Source organism: Cheilinus undulatus, linkage group 8, assembly GCF_018320785.1.
Source record: "Cheilinus undulatus linkage group 8, ASM1832078v1, whole genome shotgun sequence".
NCBI lineage: Eukaryota > Metazoa > Chordata > Actinopteri > Labriformes > Labridae > Cheilinus > Cheilinus undulatus.
The window spans coordinates 4686034-4710143 of NC_054872.1; the positions used below are offsets into that span (position 1 = coordinate 4686034).

The following is a 24110-nucleotide window of genomic DNA, read 5'->3' on the forward strand; positions in this document are numbered from 1 at the left end:
AATTTTTGCCACTTTTAATGCATTTATATTCTGTAGAAATCGAATTTTATCACCTTTTCCACCATTTTTGTCATTATTAACAAATTTTAGCCATTTTTAACCCATTTTAATAATATTTTTAACATTTAGGTCAAATATAAAATATAGTTTTCACAGCTTAACTTCACAATGGACCATGGTTTTGCTGACCTCCATGGGCTCCAGTTCAGCTGGGTCCCAGAAACCTCCCCCTTTATCCCCCTTATAGATGGCCTTGTCAGCACACGACTATTCTTGATTGTGCATGGCTGTGTTCAACCACCTTCAGGTACAGTGGGGTCCCCGGTCTCTAGCACCATCATTTTGGGGGTCGCGGGCCAAAAAGGTTGAGAACCACTGGCCTAGCTCAGCTCTTTGACTGACTGGGACCAGTCCAGAATGAGATCCTTCCCAATGACAGCTGGTACTGGCTCCAGTCCTCCACACCCCGGTATGGGATACGTATATATCAGAACTTCACAGTGCCCCCTGGTGGGTCCTGGAGGTGCAGCAGGTGGGCTGCAAGAGTTCACGGTTTAACTGGTTCTGAATAAAGTGTTGACACTATATTAAACACTCTAGCTTCCTCATTATAAGAATTCGTCAATGCTTTTGAAGGCAACACCATGTAGTTCAGGTGAAGGTGCATAAGAATCCTCCTGATCCATTGGTGGCCCTGCCACTGTTAAAATAGATTCATCAAACATGCCTGTGGTCATTTACATGTATTGATTGGTTAGAGGAGCCAGTTCAATCAAAATCAGGGACAATGATTCTGATCAAGGTTGAAGTTGGTTCATGTTCCTAGAATGAACTAAACACACGTCCCCATCTTCACGTGGTCTCAGTAAAGTTGTTTGATTGGACTGCCAGCTGATTGGTTCGGTTAATTAATCATATCTATCTGCAACTGACAATGTTTGACTATATATTCTATATATCTTTTAGTATTTTGGCTAATTCTACGCAGAGTTTCCATGGAAACATTGTTCTTTATGTTGCAAACAGACTTGAATTGTCTAGTTTTTATTCCCTCTCATTGTTATCCTTGAAACAATCAGTGAGAGCAGCTTGTGTTGCTTTAATTAGCACTATCTCCTATATTAGTAATTATTTGCATCCTCTGCAATGACTCACTTTCATTAATATGTATTTCTTCATGATCTGTTTGGTTTCTGTGTATTCTTTGTGTGATTTGTGTGATTGTGTGTATAACCAGATGTCGGCGTGCCTCCTACAGGGATTGTACCTGCTCCTCTCAGTCCTCGCCTTTGTTTTCTCTCCTTCTGAAGGTCACTCCATGATAATTATTTCTAACTCGGTGTTTTTGTGCTTCTTTCTTCAGGCCTGGCCAGGGCCAAGTCAGTCCCCAGCCATACCTACTCCAACGAAGTGGTGACCCTGTGGTACCGGCCTCCTGATGTCCTGCTGGGATCCACAGACTACTCGACCTGCCTGGACATGTGGTGAGTACTCCTCACCTCTGACCCTGAAATCCCCCTTATTCCCATCATGCACTGTTTCTGCTTGAGCTATTCAGGTAGTCCAGTTTAGATCTGAATCGCTTTTTTTCCTCTTCCTGCGGGGAACATGGTAAATAAATCATGAAGAAGACAAAAACCCATTAAAACCCACTTATCTGTAGCGAATCCTGACCGGAGGGCGTGTTCTCTGCTGGGTGGTAGATTGTGTCCTGGATGAATCTCTGTTGTGTAGCAAAGTTTCATCAATATATGTTTGTCCTTGGTTACACTTCAGCTTCTGGATTTTTCCTCCGACTGACAGCGAGGATCCTAGGAGGTTCATATACACTCATTTACCATGTACTCTTCTTATAGACACAGATGGAGCCTCTATTCTCATCTACAGCAGAACATGTAAAAATAAAACGTGTGAAAAACATGCAAGTGAACCCTTTAGAGTGTACCGACGAAGACTTCTAACAGCAAAGCTGTGCACAGCTCCAGCAAAACCTAAACCACCAGCTTTCTACTCATTAATGTGGGCCCGTTTCATGAATCAGTCTGGAACATCTATTTCATATTTCCAAATACAAACAATTTCCTCATATTCATGACTGTAGTAATTGAAGTTTCTCGTAAAAAGAATCCTATTTTTTATGGGACATTTGAACACATCATGGTCTAATTTACTAATTAACTTCAATTCTGTCGATTCCAGTGCGGATTTCTACACTGAGTTAATAAACTTAGCACAAAAAGTAAGGAAATTTGTGTTTGTTAGATTATTTCTTTGTTCTAACAATGCTTCTTGGCAATTAATCTTATACTGTTGGAAAGCCTGTGTATTACCTTTTTAAATGGAGCCACATTTGTAAGGAACACACATTTGTGGGATGAGCAGCAGAGCTGAGTATGTGGGTTGCTCCCATGAAAAATTTGCCCGGAGTTCCAGATAAACTACATTATATACATGTAGCATTATCGGTGAAGGAGGGTGGGGAGAATTTTAACATCTGGCACAGCGAGTAGTCCGAGGCAGACACAGAAGCCGAGGCTAAGCTAGGCTACGTTGTGGTAGAAGGCTAAGACAAAAACAGCAAAACTGCGAGGATTCCTGTTTTTAAGTAGACGTAAACGCACAACAGCTATGAAAGAGAGCAGCTGTACTAAGGAAGTGCTCACTGTACGCCAGCACGTCAGCCATATCAGTGGATGGGGACCTGAGGGGGACTAACCTGAGGCGTAAAAAATGCAATTTTGGAGTTTTATACAAAATGTATTCATTTTCATTATCTTATCATGCTTCCAGTTTTGACCCAGTATACCCAGGAAGTTCTCTGAGAGGTGTGAAGGAGAGTTGGAGCAACAGAGAGGTTTGCAAGTCGAGACAGATGGACATACATACAGCTCTCCAATTATAGTAGTAAGATAAGTGGGAAAGAATGAGAAAGACAAAGTAAATTCGTATGCATTAACATTCTGATTTAAACTGGAGTATAGAGACGCTGAAATACATGACGCTTTAAAGATGACATGCCGTGTTTGCCCCTTAGGTTGATTCATCTGTTTCCCCTCCCTCTGGACTACATGTCTTTTTCTGAGTGTCCCTTTTTCTGACATTTTTACCAGCCACACTGGTTTCGGTCTCTCAGTCAAGCCTAAGTGACCCCTTCTGTCTGGACAGGCGGTCAGTAGGGACGTCCCATGGACCCCAGCTGCAATCTCCAGCATCCAATTAAAGAGCAGCTGGGGGCTTTAGCGGGGATAGTGTGCCTGCTTCAAGGGTATTTTCAGGTGGGCATATCCACAGGGTAGTTGTCTATCCTCTGAGAATCCCTGCCACACACTCTCTCACACACACACATGCGTGCATACACTCACCCCGGTCACTTAGGAAGCAGTCTACCATGAAAAAGCTTCTCTTTTAGGAGCAAAAGGTCTAACAGATCTGTCTTCCTGCCATGAGAAGCATCCATCAGAGCAGCCTACAGGTTACACGCTGCCATCTGTGAGGAGGGAGGATGTGATGGAAGACAGGCGAGGAACCGCTCTATTTTTACCCTCCTTAGCACATCACCGAGCCGCAGCGCTCAGACGTGTCTGTCAGTCAGTCGATGCTGAAATCACTCCAGTGTGATCATGCATAGATAAATGTACAGCTTCAGCTATGATCCAGAACATATGCAGCTTAAACGGTTAAACTAATGTTACTCTATTTATTCAGGATAAAAGCCAAGCTGTGCCAGTCTGTTAATAGTAGGACTGATCATTCTGAGCACACTTTAAAGCACTCAAATGTGCATTGATAGACATAGAGTTTCTTGTCTCTACTATGCCTTTTCTATCTCATAAACTGATATTTTATTCATAATAGAACATAAACAACATGTCAGATGTTGAAACTGAGACATTTGACCATTTCACGAAAAATATGAGCTCCTTTTGAATTTAATGGCATTTCAGAAAAGTAGGGAAGGGACCATGTTTACCATTGCGTAGCATTCCCTCTTCCCTCTTCATAGTCTGTAAACTTGTCTGGGAGAAGAATGTTGTCCCATTCTTGTCTAATGTAGGATTCTAGCTGCTCAAAAGTCCTGGGCCGTCTTTGCTGGATTTTTCTTCCTCTGATGCTCCAAATGTTTTCTATTGGTGAAAGGTCTGGACTGCAGGCAGGCCGGTTCAGCACCTAGACTCTTGGACTGTGAAGCCATGCTGTTGTGACGCATATGGTATGTGGTTTAGCATTGTCTTGCTGAAATAGACCTTTCCTGAAGGAGACGTCGTCTGGATGGAAGCATATGTTGCTCTAAAACCTCTCTCTATGTTTCAGCATTGATAGTTCCTTTCCAGATGTTAGAGCTGCCCACGCCAGAGGCACTAATGCACCCCTGTACCATCAGAGATGCAGGCTTTAGAACAGAGCACTGAAAGCAAGCTGGATGGATCTCCTCTTTAGTTTTAAGGACCTGCGTCCCATAGTTTCCAAAAAGGATTTCCAATTTTGATTCATCTGACCACAGAACAGTTTTCCATCTTGCCTTGGTCCATTTTAAATTAGCTTTGACAAAGAGAAGAGATTTCTGGATCGTGCTCATGATATTATGGACTGTAGATAGTTTGATAATCAAAATATTCTCAATATAGGCTGGGAAACACTTTCTGAAACTGATTTCAGTTTTTCACCAATTGGTAACCTCAGACCAACTTTGATTCAGAGAGACTGCCACTCTAAAATTCTTAATTTATACCCAGTGATGATACTGAGCTGGATCCAATTAACCTAAAATGCTCCTTGAGCTGTTTTTCATTTGTCCCACTTACTTTTCAAGCTTTTCGTTGCCCTGTCCCTACTTTTTTGAGATGTGTTGCTGCCATCAAATTTAAGATGAGCTAATGGAATTGTAAAGTGTCACAGTTTATTTTCTATTATGTGTAAATTTGACTGTATAAAATATGGAAAATCATTGCATTTTGTTTTTATTGACATTTCACACTGCATCCCAACTTTTCTGGACTTGGGGTAGTATTATCAACCACCCTCAGGTACAGTGGGGGTCCTCGGTCTCTGGCACCCTCATTATGGGGGTTGCTGGTTGAAAACTTTGAGAGCCCCTGGTCTAGGGCGTGATTCATGTTGTCTGTAGGGTAAACTGTGTGGGAGATCTGAACATAGTTTGATAGTATAGGGCGTTTATTGTGAAAATGCTTCATAAAAATAATTCATTCTCTGTGACTTCCTCTGCCCATTCAGAATTTCTCGTTTGATTCATCAGGTGCTCTGGATAGCAGAAACTGATTTGTTCTGATATCTATTCTGATGGTCTCTGTTGGTCAGCAGGGCAGATGTCTGCTGCATCCTTTTATTCTCTGGCTCACTTAAAGCCAGAGTGGAAACCACATCAGAGCCATAAAAACAGGTTATGAATGATCAAAATGACTCTCTAACTCTGATTTAGATGGATCTGTTTTGCTGTTTTCATCCCAGAAAAGTAATATTAGAGTTATCTGCTCAGGTTCTGCTCTCAGCAGGTCTGCAGCCATCACAGAGTTTCATTAGCTCTCTATGAGCCAACAGACCTGGATTTATTAAGGCTAATTTACTGTGTGCTAAAGCTACAGGAGCCCAGCTGGCCTGGTGACTCACTGATTTACTGAGATCCTACAGTCCCAGGACCTCAAACACCAAAGCACTGTCTAATGACAAAAACAGCAACGACACATTACTGCGGACACGCCGCTGTGTTCTCAACCTCAGTGTCAAACTCAATCACAGCAGGGGCTGGATTCTCAATTTAGGTCTGACCCCAGGGCCTAAAAGGGTCAACATTCAACCATAAACTATCAACAGCATTTTCAAAAGGTAATAAATTATGAAAACAAACTTAGTACTGCTGATAAATGATTATGAGATTCAAAAAAGTCAAAATGGAAAGTTTAAATGCTCAAAATCTGAGCTAAAAAATGTCAAAATAATTTTTTAAAAGGAAAATATGTGAAATAGAAAGTTGCAGTCATGTTTTAAAGGTCAAAATATGAGGAAAAAATCAAAATCATCAGTTTAAAATATCAAAATGTGAGTGACAATTTTAAATTGGGAATTTAAAAGGGTAAAAGTTAGGAGCTGAAAAGGTTCAGTTGTGGGAGAAAATTAAAAAAATAAGCTAAAAAGAAAAATTTGGCTATGATTTAAAATTGTGAATTTAAAACAGACAAAATATGAAATGAAAAGTCAAAATTATGAATTGAAAAGATCAAAAAATGAATTTGTAGTTTAAATTTTGAATTAAAAAGATCAAAATACTACTTAAAAATTAAAACAAGTGACTGAAAAGATGAAAATATAATATAAAAGTTTAAACTGAAAAGATAATAAATAATGGAGGTGTTAAAATTATTTATTTAAAAGATGAAAATATCATCCAAAAATGTTTAATAATAAATGGAAAAGATCAATATATTACATCCAGAAATAAAATTATGAAATAGAAAGATTAAAATATATAACATACAAAATGAAATGATGAATAAAAATGATCAAAATTAGATATTAGTTTGTCAAAAGTATGAATTCACAAGATTAAAATATGATATAAAAGTTGAATTTATGAATTAATAAGATCAAAATATTACTTAAAAAATTAAAGCCATTAATTGAAAAGATGAGAATATAATATAAAAGTTTACATTATGAACTGAAAAGATCAGGTAATAGAGGTGTCAAAATTATGAATAGAAGAGATTAAAACATCTATAAAAGTTAAATTATAAATGGAAAAGATCAATAAATTAAATACAGTAATCAAAATTATGACATAGAAAGATTAATATATATAACATACAAATTCGAAATGATGAATAAAAATGATCAAAATTAGACATTAATTAGTCAAAAGTATGAATAAACAAGGTTAAAGTATGAAATAAATTATATAAATTATTATGAATTATAAATGGAAAAGATCAATCAATTAAATACAGAAATCAAAAGTATGAAATGGAAAGATTAAAATATAAAACATTAAAAGTGAAAATTATGAATTTAAAAGATTAAAATATGATATAAAACTTCAAAATCAAAGTGTAAATTTGATGGTGAGATGCAAAATTAAAGATATGAAATGAAAACACAAATTAATTTTCCTTTTTACATTTCCGACTTTTTATCCAATGACTTGTGCTTTTTACTTTTTCAATTTTGATTAAGGATTTTTAAATCATCGAGGTTAAGTTTACAATTGTATCATTGCTGAAATCTGCAGACCTCATACCGCTGGTCCTGTTATAATAAAATATATGGTCTATGGTCCAGGTATATCTGTATCAGGGCCAGATCTGGCCCCTGGGAGTTTGACATCCCTGGCATAGAGAAACAGGAGAGCTAGAACTAGAAAGCAGATAACTGAATTTTGAAATATTATGTGAGTTCACTCTGATTTTCAGTCATTTTTGTAGTGTATGAAAAACTTTATAGATTTTTGGTGAGAGCATACCTGATTTATTCACAGTTTTTGTTAAAATCCAAACAAACTGCAGCTTTTCTCACTCTCACTGGTTCATCTGTCAGGTCTGTAGGTGAAAGCTTGTTTAAGATTTCTTCAGTGCATTTATCTGTATTCAGTCTGCTGTTGTAACACTTTTATACCTTCTATCTCTGAGAATCCTCTTCATCAAGTATTAGATTAGAAGTGTTTGATTCCCGTCAGTGTGAACTAAAGAATAATACAAATAAAGTGAAAGAATTCTACTCTAAAGCCGTCCTTCATCCACAGACTCCTGGACTAGCAGAGGTGTTCTGCACACGTCAGTAGAAATGTTTGTTTGGAGGTCACAGCGGGGTCAGGATGGAGGATTCAGGATTTCATTCACAGCAGGCTTGAGGAATTTTAAGATGGCAGCAATGTAGAAAATGTGAGGCAGGATTTTCTCTCACTAGCTCACACTGTGGCTGTTCTGGCTCAGAGCAGCGAGGCAGAAAGTGAATCTGTCAGGAAACGAGAGCCCTCTGACAGATGAGCGCTGGCAACACAGACATGGCCACAAACACGTCATCCTCCTCTGGACTCCTGTCTCTCCAGCTTCATTTGTTTACTAGTTTTAATAGAACCTCTCTGTTAGTAGATACATCAGTATTAAACCCACAGAATTTAGATGTATGCACACAGGTGTCCACTAGTGTCAATGAACTGAAACTATGATGGGATCTATTCAATAGAAATTTAAATACGTTTAACAATTATCAGGTTGTAATTCAGACACATTATTGTCTTCTCTCTTGTAGGGGAGTTGGCTGCATTTTCATTGAGATGATCCAAGGAGTGGCTGCCTTTCCTGGGATGAAGGACATCCAGGATCAGCTGGAGAGGATATTCCTGGTAAGTCAAAGATGCTCTGGTCTATGTGTAGGAACATCTGTTCTGTTTAAGGTCTGCACGGCTGCTGCAGGAGCTTCTTTATGTTGCTTTAACAAAAGCAGGCATTGGCCTGACCCACCATTGATAAACAAGGAAAATAGTAAGTAAGATGTAGTGACTAGGACTGGGTGATATCCAGCTTTATACTGGCTCCAGAATGTTCCTGGGGTTAACAGAATGACCTGTTATGATTTTAAAAACACTTTATACAAAAAGTTTTAGAGTTGCAGCATTGTTGTTTTAACTGAGCCGAGGATCAAATGAAGTTTTTCTGCTTTTTCCTCTCCTTCTACATGCAGTGGTGTACATGCATATGCATGCATCTTTGTCTCCTTCACTCAGAGGAATTTAGGAAATAATAACCAAATGCTTTATCAGACAGGCTCTAGGAATGAGAAGTACTGCTGCGTGTACCTATTAGACAATTTTAGTCCCCAAAATAACCAATACTACCAGTAAAATTCATCTACATTTCCCATTAAAAGGGTTAACATGAGTTTAAAAAAATGATAAAATGTGGCAAAATTGATTGAAAGTGACAAAAACAGTCAAAGAGTGTTAAAAAAGAGGTTGCAGAAATAGGAAAAAGTGGCACAATGGGTGAAAAGTGGCAAAATTTTGGTAAGTTTGCCAAAAGAAATGGAAAAATTGGGTAAATGGTTGCAAAAAACAGTGCAAAAAGGTTGAAAATTGGCAAACATGGACAGAAAGCTAGAAAAAAGTGGTGTAAATGGGCAAAAATTGGTACAAAGTGACAAGTTTGAATTTTATTTAGTACTTTAAAAATCGTACTGTAGTAGTAGTACTCTTAAAAATCATAATTTTAACTTTTGCCTTTTTTAAAAATCTCAATCTTAAAATTTTACCCTATAATTTTTTTAGTGGTGATGATAAGGTTGACAGTTTATGTGAAATTTTGACCCAGTTAGGCTCTCGGATTAGACCCAAGCTGAGGATTCGGTCCCTGATGATACTGAGTCTGACATCCCTGATGTGGGTAATTAGAGGGATACCGTGATTAGTGTTTAAATGCCTAGGGGTGCCACATTACCTGCCGAGCTAAGCACTGATGTACCTTGTCAATGCAAAGCCATGAATAGATTATATTCATGAGATTATACTGGGGAGGGTTAATGATTCAGTTGACTCAAGGTTGATGAGCAATTTTTTTTTTTATTCAAGTCAAACAAGAGGAATTTGATCCAGCCAGTCAGCGCTGAGACTTTGATGCCCCGAACTTCTGTAAGAATAATGGCTCCTACAAACTGCTTCAAAACAAGCCTATAAAAGCAAGTTAAGAACCAGAGAGTTTGTTTGTCTGGAGTCAGTTTCTCAGAGAAAATAATGAAAATATTTAGAGTGTTTAAAGTTCGCTTAGCAGGCATGAAGAACATTTTATATCAGAGCAGGATGAGTTTCACTTCCTGGTTGAACTCAGGTGTCACTTTCTAAAACAAAGAGAGTGCTAAACCTCTTCTCTGAGGTTACATCCCTTATTTAGACGCCTGGACTTATGAAAGCTGACAGACGCTCTGACTCTCGGTGTCTGAAATGCAGAAGAGTGCAGATGGTCAGAGGTAAGGCTGCGGTTACAGAGGAAGTTTCCACTACATAAGATTCAGTGAGAGTGCCACTCAGACTGATGGACAGTGTCTGCTGAAACAAACACCAGTACGTCAGGGTCTATCAGAAATTCTGGAACCTGACCAGGTCCAAAACTGACCTCTGACAGGTCATTAAAGCGGACGCTGGTCAGTCCTAGCCATGGTGTAAATCCAGACTGAGCTCTTGGATAAGTCTGGGGATTCATCACTGGGTAGATTGTAATACCAGTCTTTTGCCAGTATAGACTAATTTTACTCCTGGTTTGGTGTGCTGCCATCTTTGGGTGGTGGTGTCCAGCCTGGGTTAAACGTCAGCATGAAATCTACACAGTCATGAGGACTACACACTTATGCACTGGTTGCTCTGCAGTACTCCAGTTAAACATGCGGGTATTGCAATAAGGAAAAGAGAGGAGACATCAGAGTGGATGGAAGGTTTTGAATCTGCTGAGGAAGACGAAGGACAGATTTTTTGCTCTTGTTCCACAGAGACAGACATGGATGAGAGGATTTATGTTAGACGCTGGCGAGCAGACATGTGAGCACAGAATTGTAGGAAAACTCAGGGGGGACGTCTTCAGCTTCAGCACAGACGTCCACAGAGGCCTGAGGATAATCTGATTAGAATGTGAGGTCAAAGGTCAAGGTCATGTGACCTCACATTCATCCCATTCTCCAGAAAGCACTATCTTAGCAACGCATAGAGCTAATTTGATTAAATCTGGTTTATTTCCATCAACTAATGGACAGGCTTCCCCAGCTGTAACCCAGGCTGTGCCGGTTGGTTCTGCCGTTATTAAAATGGCCTACTTACAATAACATGCTCTACAACGACAGAGAAGATGTTTTATCATTCCTGTTTATTTTGAGTCGAACCATAAATCTGTTTTATTTTTGGTGATTTTATTCTCTTTAATAGAGGAAGTATTTTATTTTTTCAGTGTGCCCTGCACCTGTAGTGGTGCCCAGTGGACATAGGCTTGAAAGCGAAAACAGACTGGCAGTAAAATAATACAGTGCATGTCAAACCAGTTAGCACGTTGTTTCTCCAGTCATTTAATGGTTTTACTGATCAATGTGAACAACTGGAACTGCAGGGTGGTAACTCAAACATGGACCTTGCGGTCACATTAAGCTTTAAATAATACTCCACTGTGTGATCTGTCCTTTTCAGTGCTCTAACTATGGGGGAATCTGTTAGGCCTTTTTGGTCTGCAGGGAATTCGGGGGTCCCCAGTTTCCTGCAGACCAAAAAGGTAAAGGTATGAATTATATATGATAATATGAATATGATATATATCTACATTAATATCTATTATGACAGGTATGAATAAGTTATGAACAGTTATAATTCAGACTATGATTTTACAGTGTGTACAGTGGTGCAAATAGTGATTATTATTAAATAGTATGTACAGTATAATACAGTAGAGTTATAAACAATAGTGTAATGGTATGATGGGAGGAAAAGGTGCAGATGTAGTGCAGAAATGTAAAGTGTATTGAGGTTAAGGGAAGAGCATAAGAGAATTTCACTAAAAGCTTTTTTGGAAGTTTGCAACGATAGCGGCTACTGTCTGCAAGTTCTCAACGTTGCTCTGATTGGCCAGCAATCAATGAGACGGACAAAATGATCGTCCAGTCACCCTTTAAACTCTTTTTTCAAAGTTTCTGCTCTTCCCACACATTTAGGCGGTAGCCTAGATCAGTGGTTCTTAACATTGGGGTCGGGACCCCATTGGGGGTCACGAGACACGGAGACGGAGTCTCCAGATGCCTTTAAAAAGTGAAGAATACTTTTTTAAAGTACACTGTTGCCACTTTTCACCAATTTTGCCAAATTTTAACCTTTTTTCATCAGTTTTTAACACTACTTTTACCAATTTTAGCATATTTTTGCCACTTAAAACCTATTTGTGACAATTTTATACCCTTTCCATCACTTTTTTCTGCCTGGTTTTGCCACTTCTAAACCAATTTTCTGCCTATTGTTGGCTCTGTTGACACATTATTTCCTCTGTCAACCACTTTTTACACCTCTTTATGCCCATTATAACCACAGTTATCCCATTTTTGCCAGTTTATATCATTTTTTCATCCCAGTCCGCCTAATTTCCCCCAATTTTTTGCACTTTAAAGCCATTTCAGTCACTGTTTAATTTATTTTTTTCCACTTTAATCCAATTTTTGCCACTTTTAACCCATTTATATTCTTTAAAAATCAAATTTCAACACTTTTCCACAATTTTTTGCCATATTAGCTTATTCAAGCAATTTTTCACCCATTTTAAAAGGTTTTTAAGAAGTTATTTTTATTTTAAGAAGGCTATTTACTACACAAATGAATAGATGGAAACATATGTGGTTCTTTGATATGAGCGGTTATTATTCAGGTCATATGTAAAATATAGTTTTCACAGCTTGACTTCACAATGAACCATGGTTTTGCGGCTCCCAGTTTGGCTAGGTCCCAGAAACCTTCCCCATTATCCCCCTTTATAGACGGCCTTGTCTGCACATGACTATTCTTGAATGTTCATGACTGTTAAACCACCTACAGGTGCAGTGGGGGTCCCACATCTCTGGCTCCTTTATTTTGGGGAAAAGGTTGAGAACCCCTGGCCTAGATGGGTGTGGACATATCAGTGCACTGACACGTGACATTGTCCGGTATGTCAGGTTCCCCTTCACCTATCAAATAAAATAAGAAAAGTCATTAGATAAATAATACACTGTAAAGTTCAGCCTAGGGGATACCAAACAGAAATCTGACCTCTCAGACGACCAAAACAGAAAGGAGTTTGCAGTCCAGAAGGTTTAGATTTAACTGGAAGATTACCTCAGGACAGCACAGAAATAAACATAAAATCCTCATTCAGTGACCGACCTCATCAAAAATAATAGCGAGGAAAAACACAATCTAAAGTGAGTCCTGACCAGAAAACAGGAAAAAATGGTATTTGAAGGAAAATGTTACTTTCCTCAAAACTACCTGGACTGCTTTAGAGTCCCAATTGATATGTAGAGATTAAAAATATTTAAGATAAATCTTTACTGTCCCAGGGGGGCTATTTAGTTTGCGACAGAAGTCTACACAACATAAAAATGCATAAATACATACATGCTAAACATAACTCCCACGGATTTCATCATCATAGATGAGCAGGGAGATTTACACAAGAGTCTAGTGTTGCAGAACTCCAGCAGCCCAAAGTGCTGGGTAATGACAGCAGTGCCTGCAGCTCATTACAGCTGATGTAACAAATGGCCTCAGGTATCTGTTAGATTTGGCCCTTCTGGCATAAATAAACCTCCTCTCTGATGGCAGGAGTCTAAACTCTGCATTCAGAGGGTGCTGTGGGTCTCCCAGGACGGTCTTTGCATCTGAGTGGCTCTCAGTTAAAAAACCAAGATCAGTTTAGCCCAGGGATGTCAGACTCAGTCACAGCAGGGGCCGAATCCTGAGTTTGGGTCTGATCTCAGGGCCTAACTGGGTCAAAAGTTCCCATAAACTGTCAACCTCATCTTCACCGTTAACAAATTATAGGGGAAAACCATAAGATTGATGATGAATGATTTTAAGATGGAAAAAAAACACAAAAGTTAAAATTATCAAGAGCAGAAGTGAAGCAAAGATACAAACAACAAAGAAATCAAATCAATCAACAAATCAGCCTCGAGATGTGGAGTTTAGATAGTAAAAATAGTAAACTATGGAACCACAGACATGACATGGTTAAAAAAAAAATAATAATAATTGTGGCCACAATATAGCTATGATGTACACACGTAATACTGATTCATGGCAACATAGTACTAATTTGTGGCCAAAATTTAGTATTTTGTGGCCACAATATAGCTATAACGTACATATGAAATACTAATTCATGTCAACAAAATACTATTTCATAGCCACGCATTAGTATTTCGTGGCCACGCATTAGTATTTCGTGGCCACGCATTAGTATTTTGCGGCCATGATTTAGTATTTTGTGGCCTCAAGTTAGTATTTCGTGGCCACAATATAGTATTTCCTGGCCATGAATTAGTATTTTGTGGCCATGATTTAGTATTTCGTGGCCACAATTTAGTATTTCCTGGCCATGAGTCAGTATTTTGTGGCCACAATTTAGTATTTTGTGGCCACAAGTTAGTTTTTTATGGCCTCAAGTTAGTATTTTATGGCCACAAATTAGTATTTCGTGGCCATGAATTAGTATTTTGTGGCACAATTTAGTTTTTTGTGGCCAAAGTTTAGTATTTTGTGGCCTCAAGTCAGTATTTTGTGGCCACAATTTAGTATTTCGTGGCCATGAATTAGTATTTCGTGGCCCCCGTTTAGAATTTTTTTGCCACAAATTAGTATTTCGTGGCCATGAGTCAGTATTTTGTGGCCCCAATTAGTTTTTTGTGGCCACAATTTAGTATTATGTGGCCATGAATTAGTATTTTGTGGCCACAAGTTATTATTTTGTTGCCATGAATTAGTATTTCGTGGCCATGAATTCATATTTCGTGTGCATGTTAAAGCTATTTTGTGGCCACAATTTAAATTTTTTTCTGACCATGTCATGCACGTTATGTCTGGGGCTCCGTTGTAACACACATATCAGCATTGAAATACATCATGACTCACAGCCATTAATGTTATATATTAATTAAAGAGATGGTGTGTATCCATGTAAGTATTTTATTACAAGTATTTAATATATAAATGTAAAGGTAAGCTGACATGCTGATACATTACAGTTCTTAAAGAAAGAAGCCTCCCATAGAGGGTAAGTGAAGTCCACTCTGAGCTAGGGTTTAACCTGCAGAATCCATTAGGGACAGTACTTGCTCACTGATATCATTCCCTCTCATTTCAATGCAGAGCGCTCCAGCACTATTACTGCTGCTGACCAGGTGCATGCTTCTGTGGCCAGCAGGACATCACACTAAGCACCTATCAGCTCCTGTAAAGCTTCCAGGAACATTACAGCCACCTCAGCAAAGTGATTTTAAGTAAGATAAAATACATGAAAGTTGGAGCCTGATGCTCATATTGGTTCATCAGGGACCAAACTCCTTCATAATCGCAGCTGAAACATTAATGGAAGCTCTGCCAGACTCTTACAGCTGAACAACAGCCAAGTGGCTCTAAGTAGTTTTGTAAATGTATGTATCTCTGCGTTGGATGTAGGATGGCATCAATATTTTAAGTGAGGTCTCATGAATCCTTTAATCACCTGATCTGCCAGCCCCCTCCATAATTCCATCCCCAATCTCTTAATTGAAGCGGAGTGTAGCAGGGCAGACATAATGGATTTATATTCATAGGCTGGAAGGCCCTGAATAATTAATGCTGAAATTTGCAGAGATGAGAGGATGAGAGGGTTTGGCCAGGAAAGAGTCAAGTATAGAGACAAAGCACATTCCTCTGGGCTGAAGGCTAAAGATACACATCGGAGGATGGATGAATTCAGAGTGAAGGGATGAGGGTAGGTGAAGGAAGCCCTGCAGGCATGGGGGTCTCAAACAAAGCTTGAAACCTAGCAGGAGCAGAGGGAGATGAACAGAAATGCTTCTTATTGATTGCATTTTATGCCAGAAGGGACAGTAAGGCTTCCTGTGATCCCAGCTCGCCTCTCAGACACAAAGACGCACCATGATAGGACGGAGGGGCCCGACAGTGAGATGGCCAGCAGCCAGACTGACGATGAGCCTCAGCTGCGCGTTGAAGGAGAACGGAGGCTTTCCAGTTTGGCTGGGAATCCTCCTTTTTTATCTTCCTCTGATGCTTTTGATAAGATTTACTCAAGAACTGTTTTAATATGGATGTCTACACATTAAACAAAGAGTCTGAATACCTGAATAAAAGCTCCTGGAATTAGAGATGGCCTGTAATAATTCAGAGTGGCTAGTCTGAGGGAATAAATTTGATAAATTCAGGCCCACTAAGCTGACAGAAACACATGGAGGTGCATTAGATCATTTTTCTATCAGGTAGGAGGGGAACAGTATTTATATTCATCAGGGTTTGGTGCTCTTAGTCACACATGTCTTAGTGAAAAAAGACAACCTCATGTGGCAGTATCACCAACCAATCTGCTAAGTCAGTGTTACCCAACCCTGCTCAACCAAAGAGCCAAGTTGTTGAAAAATACTTTTGCAAGAGCCACAATCTGAGTTGTGAAAAGTGGCAGAAATGGTTTAAAGAGACAAAAATGTTAAAAAAGAGGCAAGAAAGTGGGACAAAATGGGTGAAAATGGGCAAAATAGGAATGGTCAAAAAGTGACAAAGAAGTGGCAAAAATGGCTGAAAATGGGCAAAATAGGAATAAATAGCAAAACCTGGGTAAAAAATGGCAAAGATGGGGTGAAAAAAGGTGAAAATGGATAGCAAAATGAGTAACAGGTAGCAAAAATGGCAAGTGACAAAGAAGTGGCAAAAATGGGGGAAAATGGGCAAAATAAGAACAAATAGCAAAACCTGGGTAAAAAATGGCAAAAATAGTGTGAAAAAGTGGCAAAAATGGATAGAAAAATGAGTTACAGGTGGCAAAAATGGTAAAAAAAAATGTGGCAAAAAATGGGTGAAAAGTGAGCAAAAGTAAAAGAAAATGGTAAAAAAAAAAAAAAGTCTCATTCAGTGTCAAAAGGCAGCTTAAATGGGCAAATGGTGGCAAAAAGGGGGGAAATTGCAAATATCAAAAATCAGGATAAAAGAGGCAAAAATGGGTAAAAACTGGCAAAATGTGCTTGAAAGGCAGAAAATTTGATTAGAAGTGACAAAAAAATTAAAAAGGGATCAAAATTGCAAATAAGGGCAATGGAAATATACAGACAAAAAAATAAAGGTTGACAAAGCCAGCTGCACACAAGTGGGAAAAAACTGATTAATGTAGCTAGCAATGGATAGCTCTGAGGCCAAACTTTCCCTTTTTCAAGGGTTTCTGGGGGAAAAATATTTCAAATGAAGACATAAAAGAGCCACAAATCATCACAAAAGAGCCACACGTTAAGTATCACTGTTCTAACGTCCTTAAAAACCAACAAAGAAGAAGCAGGCACAAAACACATGAAGAAGAAAGTTTAGCTTAAGTATCTCATTTGAAATAAAATGCTAGGTAATTCATTTCTGTGTTGCTTTTTATTCAAATAGTTTCTTGTTTCTTTTTCCTCTCTGGTGTCACCTGTTTAACCCTCAGGCCATCCTATAACCCTTTTAGGGTTTTTTGATCGTATTTTCTGCTCTCATTTTGGCAGTTATTTTGCTGAGATGAGGATATCTGATGAAGATGTTCATTGCGCACTGCCTTGACAACATTTTCCAAACTGTAGACAAAATGCTGACAGTCTTCTCCCTGGAGCCCTTTTTGGCCCCATTGACTATCATTAAAACCACTTGTTTTAATTCTTGCAATACAGAAATGAAATCTTGTTAATTCCTCAGTAATCCTGCCATGGAAACACTGAAATTTTTCCATGTTTGCAGAAAGGCATTGTGGGAGATAACCACGTAGTATGAACTGATAGTACAGAGCAGTGATTGTAGACCAGTGGAATATGTTTTTTCAACTGTTTTGAGTGTTTTCAATGGATGCCAGAGTCTGGTGTGTGTGTGTACTGAGACATTAGAAAGTGTGAGTTTGAGTGTAGTGTAGCCAAAACACACGCTGAAATCTGTGCTGAAAAAAAAATGTAATTGACTACAACCAAGGAAACTGTATTTGTACCTCGTAGCCATGGTAAAAAAAACAGGAAGTTGAATTTTTGGGGAATGCTTCCTGAACTTGTGGTTTTTAGTGGTTTTAAATTTGCTCTGCAGAGACGTTTCATGGCATTTCCAATAGGTTATTATACGGTGCAAAATGCTTCTTTCAGGGTTGTAGATTTAGAGGGTTACATGGTTAATTTCTCTGACTAGAAATATTCGTCAACAGCTTTTTTATACATGAGAAAAACTAGACTAAGAGTAACAAAAATAGATCTCTGGTGACTAAAACTGATAAAAAGTATGGTAAGTTTTTGTCAAGATGACTTAAACTAGAATAAAATGTAATTTAGTTTACGTGAGACATTAAAATATGATATTTCTCCACTGTGGGTAAATCTGTCTAAAAACACTGCATCTGTATCTCTTCACTGTAGAAAGCAGGGACCCCAGGTTTGGAGGGGTGCAGAGAACACACTACCATGACTTGGCGCTAGATTTAGGCAAGAGAATAAATGCTTGGACTAAAAGTAAAGACTAAAATGTGAGGACTTTTTATGGACGAGAACGTGGATGGATGAAGAGTTTTCATCGACTAGAACAAGACTAAAACTAAAAAAGGGTAGAAATGACTTAAATGTGACTAAAAGTAGAAGACATGTAATATAAAGACTAAAATTAAGAATAGCTGTCAAAATTAACACTGGAGAGTTATAAGCCACGTTTATTCATTTGAAAATGGCATCTTTGTATTCCTTGAGCTTTGCAGCCATGTCTCTATCATAAAAAGTCTGGGAGCCAAGAAGCAGCCAATCCCTGCAGAGCAGAATGTCAACAATGCAGCCAGGTGCCTTAATTTGTACCTTCTTTACCTTAACATGCCAGATAGACCGTCTCACATATCCATTTGATGGATGGGAAAGTTTGCTATTAAAGTGTTTGGGAAGGACAGGACTTTGAAAAAAAGTCTTATATTGGTGATTGGATGAACATTCTGTCCATCACATTCATCATGGGCCAATCAGAGCAACCAAACCTGTGACGTAGTAGCACGCATGTGCTGCTCCTCAACAAGCCTACCATTAAACGCTACTGCAGTTTAGGAGCTGTGGATTCAGATGTGGATTCAACGCCGTAGCTGGTCGGGAGAAGATCGTAAACGTCTTCTACACCAAGAGGAATTGACGGTGTCTCTTTGCTCTTGTTTTAATAAAGAAATGTGGTCCAGCTCTGATTAAACTGCTGCTATACCAATGCTACAGCCATGCTACATACAGACCCATGCTACACCCATCACCCCCCTTACCCCGTAACTCTTGCAAACTCACGTCAAAGCAGGTCAACATTCAGGCATTTGTGACTGAATGCTCTGCTCTCATTGGTCACATTGGACGTCTTGTAGGAGGGCAAACCAAACGACTTTCTGTCAGGAGGTAGCGAGGAGTCTCAGACATGTTCTTGATTGTTCTTCCTCATGACATACTGCACAATGGAATGACAGAATTTTTTGGACCACATGGCTCAAGAGGCTGACAGGTCCCAAAACAGTTCCAATGAGAGATTCTCTCAATCCGTGGCTCAGCTGCCAATAAGCAGAGTCAGGAAGGCCATGTATGGTCAGTCTGTGCACACCTGAGTGAATGAGGCCTCAGCTTATCTTAGTGGCTTTCACCTACACATCTCTCTGTCCTCTCTCTCTCTCTCTCTCAAGCCGTCAACAGCTGATTTGATTTCTTTGCACTTCACAGCACTCATCCACTCATCCATGCCACTGATGAGTCAGAAGTCCTTTAGGGCTGTACTTGTTAATGCAACATCTTAAAGAATGCTTTAAGGGATGCTTTTCAAAATTTGCACAAATGCACACACACACTGATGCACATATGAGCGGATTACATTTTGGAGGTCAACAGTCCAAGTCAAGGTCATTGACCTTCATCTTCCCTTAAGTGACATCTCAAGACCTCTTTAAAGGATATTCTGCAAACTTTTTTCAAATGTCCACTCTTACTGAAGGATATATGGAAAACATTTGTGCATACAAGGTCGATGTGACTTCAGATCTTTTTAACACAAAATTCAAAACTGCTTAAAGGGACTTTGATGTCTTTTTTCATAGACAAACCTGCTCTTGGATTTAAGGGTGAATCAATTATTGTTAGTAGTGACCATTAGGGCTGGGCAATTAATTGAAATGTAGATTAAATCACAATGTGACCTGCTGCAGTTTTTAAATCGCAGAGGGTGCAACATTTCTTTGACCTGAAATATGTTTTGAAATATTAGTGTGATACATTTTTTGAGGCAGAGGCGTTTTGCTCTACACAAAATGCAAACATTCAAGTGCAAATATTTTCTAGAATACTTGAGAAAAAATTCCTACTTTCCTTGTTTTTTGTAGATTTTTGTCTTCTTCAAAATAAGAAATCCATAAAATCATCACTGCCTTCAATACCAGTCATATCAAATCTGCAATATAGGACAAAATAATTGCAATAAAACATTTTTGTTAGATTAATTTGTATTTTGGGGGGGATTTTTGCTTAGACATTTTTAGATAAATTTGAGAAATTTATTTTGACATTTCTGAGAATTTGATCTGAATTTTGGGGGTAAGTTTGATCTGAAAATTTAAAGTATCTTCTTGAAAATTTGATACATTTATTTGTAAATTCTTTGGAATTTGATTTGAATTTCTTTGGAAATTTGTTTAGAAAGTTTTAGAAATTTTAATGGACTTTTGAAACATTTATTTGTAAATTTTGGGAATTTTTTAGCTTTGAAACTTTTAGGTAATTTCATGAAAATTTGAAAAATTTCTTCGTAAATTTTTAAGAAGTTGATTTGATTTTTTGGGGTGGGGGGGGGGATTTGATTTTTTTTTTTTTTTGGTATTTTTTTGTATTGTATTTTTATGAAATTTTTCGAAATTTATTAGAAATTTTTTTTTTTTTTTTTTTTTTTTGGGTGGTGGGTTTGGTTTTCAATTTTTTGTTATTTTCTTAGAATTTTTGAATATTTATTTGTAGACTTTGGGAGATTGGATATAAATTTCTGGGGGAAATAGCTTTGTGTGTTACAATATAGAATGGTTTATAAGATGAGGAACCTGAAGAATAATCACAAGTTAAATTGCAATCGCAATGTTGGGTAAAAAATTTGTAATTAGATTATTTTCCAGAATCGTTCAGCCCTAGTGACCATGTACAATATTCCAGCTTTGCAGGAGCTAACCCACCTTGGCCCAGCACTGGACTAACTAACTCTGGGGCAGCCTCACAGAGGCATAAAACCACCAGGCAGTGGTTCAAGTTGCCTTAAAGAGTCTGTACTCAACAATAAAAGAGAACTAGTGATGGTTTCACAGCTCTGAAAGAAAAGACAGTCCTGCCTCTCTCTCTGGCTTTGGCACAAGACGGGTTCACTGTAGAGAGGTGATCCTAAAAATGGCCCTGCTGCAGCTCCAGTCCCTTTAGGCCTGGTCTGTGATGCCAAAGGTTAGCGTGACCTGATCCCAGTGTTTCCCCTGATGCTTGGCTTATGATGCCAGATCTGCTCACCTAACCCTGCAGGTGGGTGACTGAAATGTAACTTTCCATAAACAACTTTTTTCCCATGCCAGTGTTTTTTCTGTTGATATTTTATTCAAATGTTCCTCTGTTTATAACACAACCCTTTAAATGTATTCCACTGCCTCTGAAATGCTGATGGGGAAAATTTACCTTTGCCATTTTTCATCTAAATCACATTCTGTTTCCTGGTGTTCGTCTGCATTCGGCTGTCAGCTCCAGGCAGAAGACACGCATGAATATGGAAATGTGGGAGTTTGCTGCTTTTCCGAGGCAGTGTGTGATCACAGAACTAGCCCACGTGTCACAGAGAGCCGGATGTTGACATTTCCATCCATCCTGCTCTGTGTGTTTGTGTGTGTCCGACGTTGGGCTGTCAGACAGGTCAGAGTTTGGATTCGCAGCCTCAGAGACTCATGTGAAGGGCACCATCAATGAATTATGCGGAGTCAGAAGCATCTTAAAGGCCATGTTGTTTGAAGAGAGGAGGAGAAAGGTCAGGCTCCATCACTGTTTGAGAGGCGCCCTGCAGGATTTGAGCCGGCACGTTGAATGGGATTTCTGCAGAGCTGGGATGTCACACAGTGGCCTGGAGTTTTTCCCCTGCTAGATAAAGAATCAGTTTAATGGGGCTGTTGACATATTTTGGAAAAACAGGAGCTTTTGTATGCACCACTCATCTCTGCTGGACTTTTGGGTTAAAATAGAAAGCTGACTATGCACTCTGCAATCTTTGGCCTGTTTTGTAACTGATTATCTGTCCAATCCCAATGTGTGCCAAGACAATTATTTTACTGCAAGTGATCGAGTTTAAGGTCTAAAATCCTAAACACCTGCTTCCTAATAGGGCAGCCTCCAATGTAAAAATCCAAAGTAGCCAATGAGAGTAGGCAGAACAGGACCGATCATCAACCTGACATTATGCATGCTAAAAGGGATGCACAATGAAAGATGCCTCTTCTCTCTTTTTTTTTTGAAATTATTTCCAGCTGGTTTTAATGTGGGACATGCTGAGCAGAAGCAGCTCGGGGATGTCCAATGAACTCTCCATTCTTGGTCTGGGTGCACAGTGGGTTTAAGAATAAATATCACAAGACCCGGGTGAATGTGCATCCAACCACTCTGGTTTTAACAGCGATGACATGGTAATATAACAGACTTTATTTTGGTTTATAATCATTTATCAAGGGCGGCGCAGTGGTTAGTGCTGTTGCCTCACAGCAAGAAGGTCCCTGGTTCACCTCCTGGTCAGGGCCTTTCTGTGTGGAGTTTGCATGTTCTCCCCTTGCACACGGGTTCTCTCCGGGTACTCCAGCTTCCTCCCACCACCAAAGACATGCTGGTTAGGTCAATTGGTAACTCTAAATTGGCCGTAGGTGTGAATGTGAGCATGCCTGGTTGTCTGTCTCTATATGTCAGCCCTGCAATTGACTGGCGACCGGTCCAGGGTGTACCCCACCTCTCACCCAATGACACCTGGGATAGGCTCCAGCACACCCATGACCCCTAACGGGATAAGCGGTATAGAAAATGGATGGATAATTTATCAACTCCTACACTATAATGCCAAAAGTATTCTTTCACCTGCCTTGACTCACATATGAACTTCAGTGATATCCCATTCTTAATCCATAGGGTTTAATATGACATAGGTCCACCTCTTGCAGCTTTTACTCTTCTCGGAAGACTTTCCACAAGGTTTAGGAGTGTGTTCATGGAAATTTTTGACCATTCTTCCAGAAGCGCATTTGTGAGGTCACACACTGATGTTGGACGAGAAGGCCTGGCTCTCAGTCTCCACTCTAATTCATCCCAAAGGTGTTCTGTCGGGTCGAGGTCAGGACTCTGTGCAGGCCAGTCAAGTCCATCCACACCAAACTCTCTCATCCATGTCTTTATGGACCTTGCTTTGTGCACTGGTGCACAGTCATGTTGGAACAGGAAGGGGCCATCCCCAAACTGTTCCAACAAAGTTGGGAGCATGGAATTGTCCAAAATCTCTTGGTATGCTGAAGCATTCAGAGTTCCTTTGACTGGCACTAAGGGGCCAAGCCCAGCTCCTGAAAAACAAGCCCACACCATAATCCCCCCTCCACCAAACTTTACACTTGACACAATGCAGTCAGACAAGTACCGTTCTCCTGGCAACCACCAAACCCAGACTCGTCCATCAGATTGCCAGATGGAGAAGCGATTCACTCCAGAGAACGTGTCTCCACTGCTCTAGAGTCCAGTGGCAGCATGCTTTACACCACTGCATCCAACGCTTTCCATTGTGATGGTGATGTTTGGCTTGGATGCAGCTGCTCATCCATGGAAACCCATTCCATGAAGCTACACACTGTTCCTGAGCTAATCTGAAGGCCACATAAAGTTTGGAGGTCTGTAGCGATTGACTCTGCAGAAAGTTGGCGACCTCTGCGCACTATGCGCCTCAGCATCTCCTGACCCTGCTCCATCATTTTACGTGGCCTACCACTTCATGGCTGAATTGCTGTCATTCTGAATTGCTTCCACTTTGTTATAATACCACTGAGAGTTGACTGTGGAATATTTAGGAGTGAGGAAATTACACCACTGGACACCGGACAGGTGGCATCCTATCACAGTACCACGCTGGAATTCACTGAGCTCCTGAGAGCGACCCATTCTTTCACAAATGTTTGTAGAAACAGTCTGCATGCCTAGGTGCTTGATTTTATACACCTGTGGCCATGGAAGTGATTGGAACACCTGATTTCAATTAATTGGATGGGTGAGTGAATACTTTTGGCAATATAGTGTATGTTGCTAGTAGTACTGGAAAACTTATAAACTAATTTTATTTAGGCTAAGCAAGGCTAAGCATT

At 39.4% G+C, this 24110-nt stretch overlaps 1 protein-coding gene across 3 annotated transcripts in view; it reads left to right on the forward strand.

Annotated features, from left to right (window-relative positions):
- Positions 1-24110, forward strand: part of cdk14 (cyclin-dependent kinase 14) — a 391958-nt gene that overhangs the window by 225641 nt on the left and 142207 nt on the right. For all 3 annotated transcript variants that reach the window (XM_041794334.1, XM_041794335.1, XM_041794336.1), the window contains 2 exons: positions 1364-1484; positions 8260-8353. In XM_041794334.1, the coding sequence (XP_041650268.1) occupies positions 1364-1484; positions 8260-8353 (215 nt within the window). The remainder of the gene's footprint in view (positions 1-1363; positions 1485-8259; positions 8354-24110) is intronic.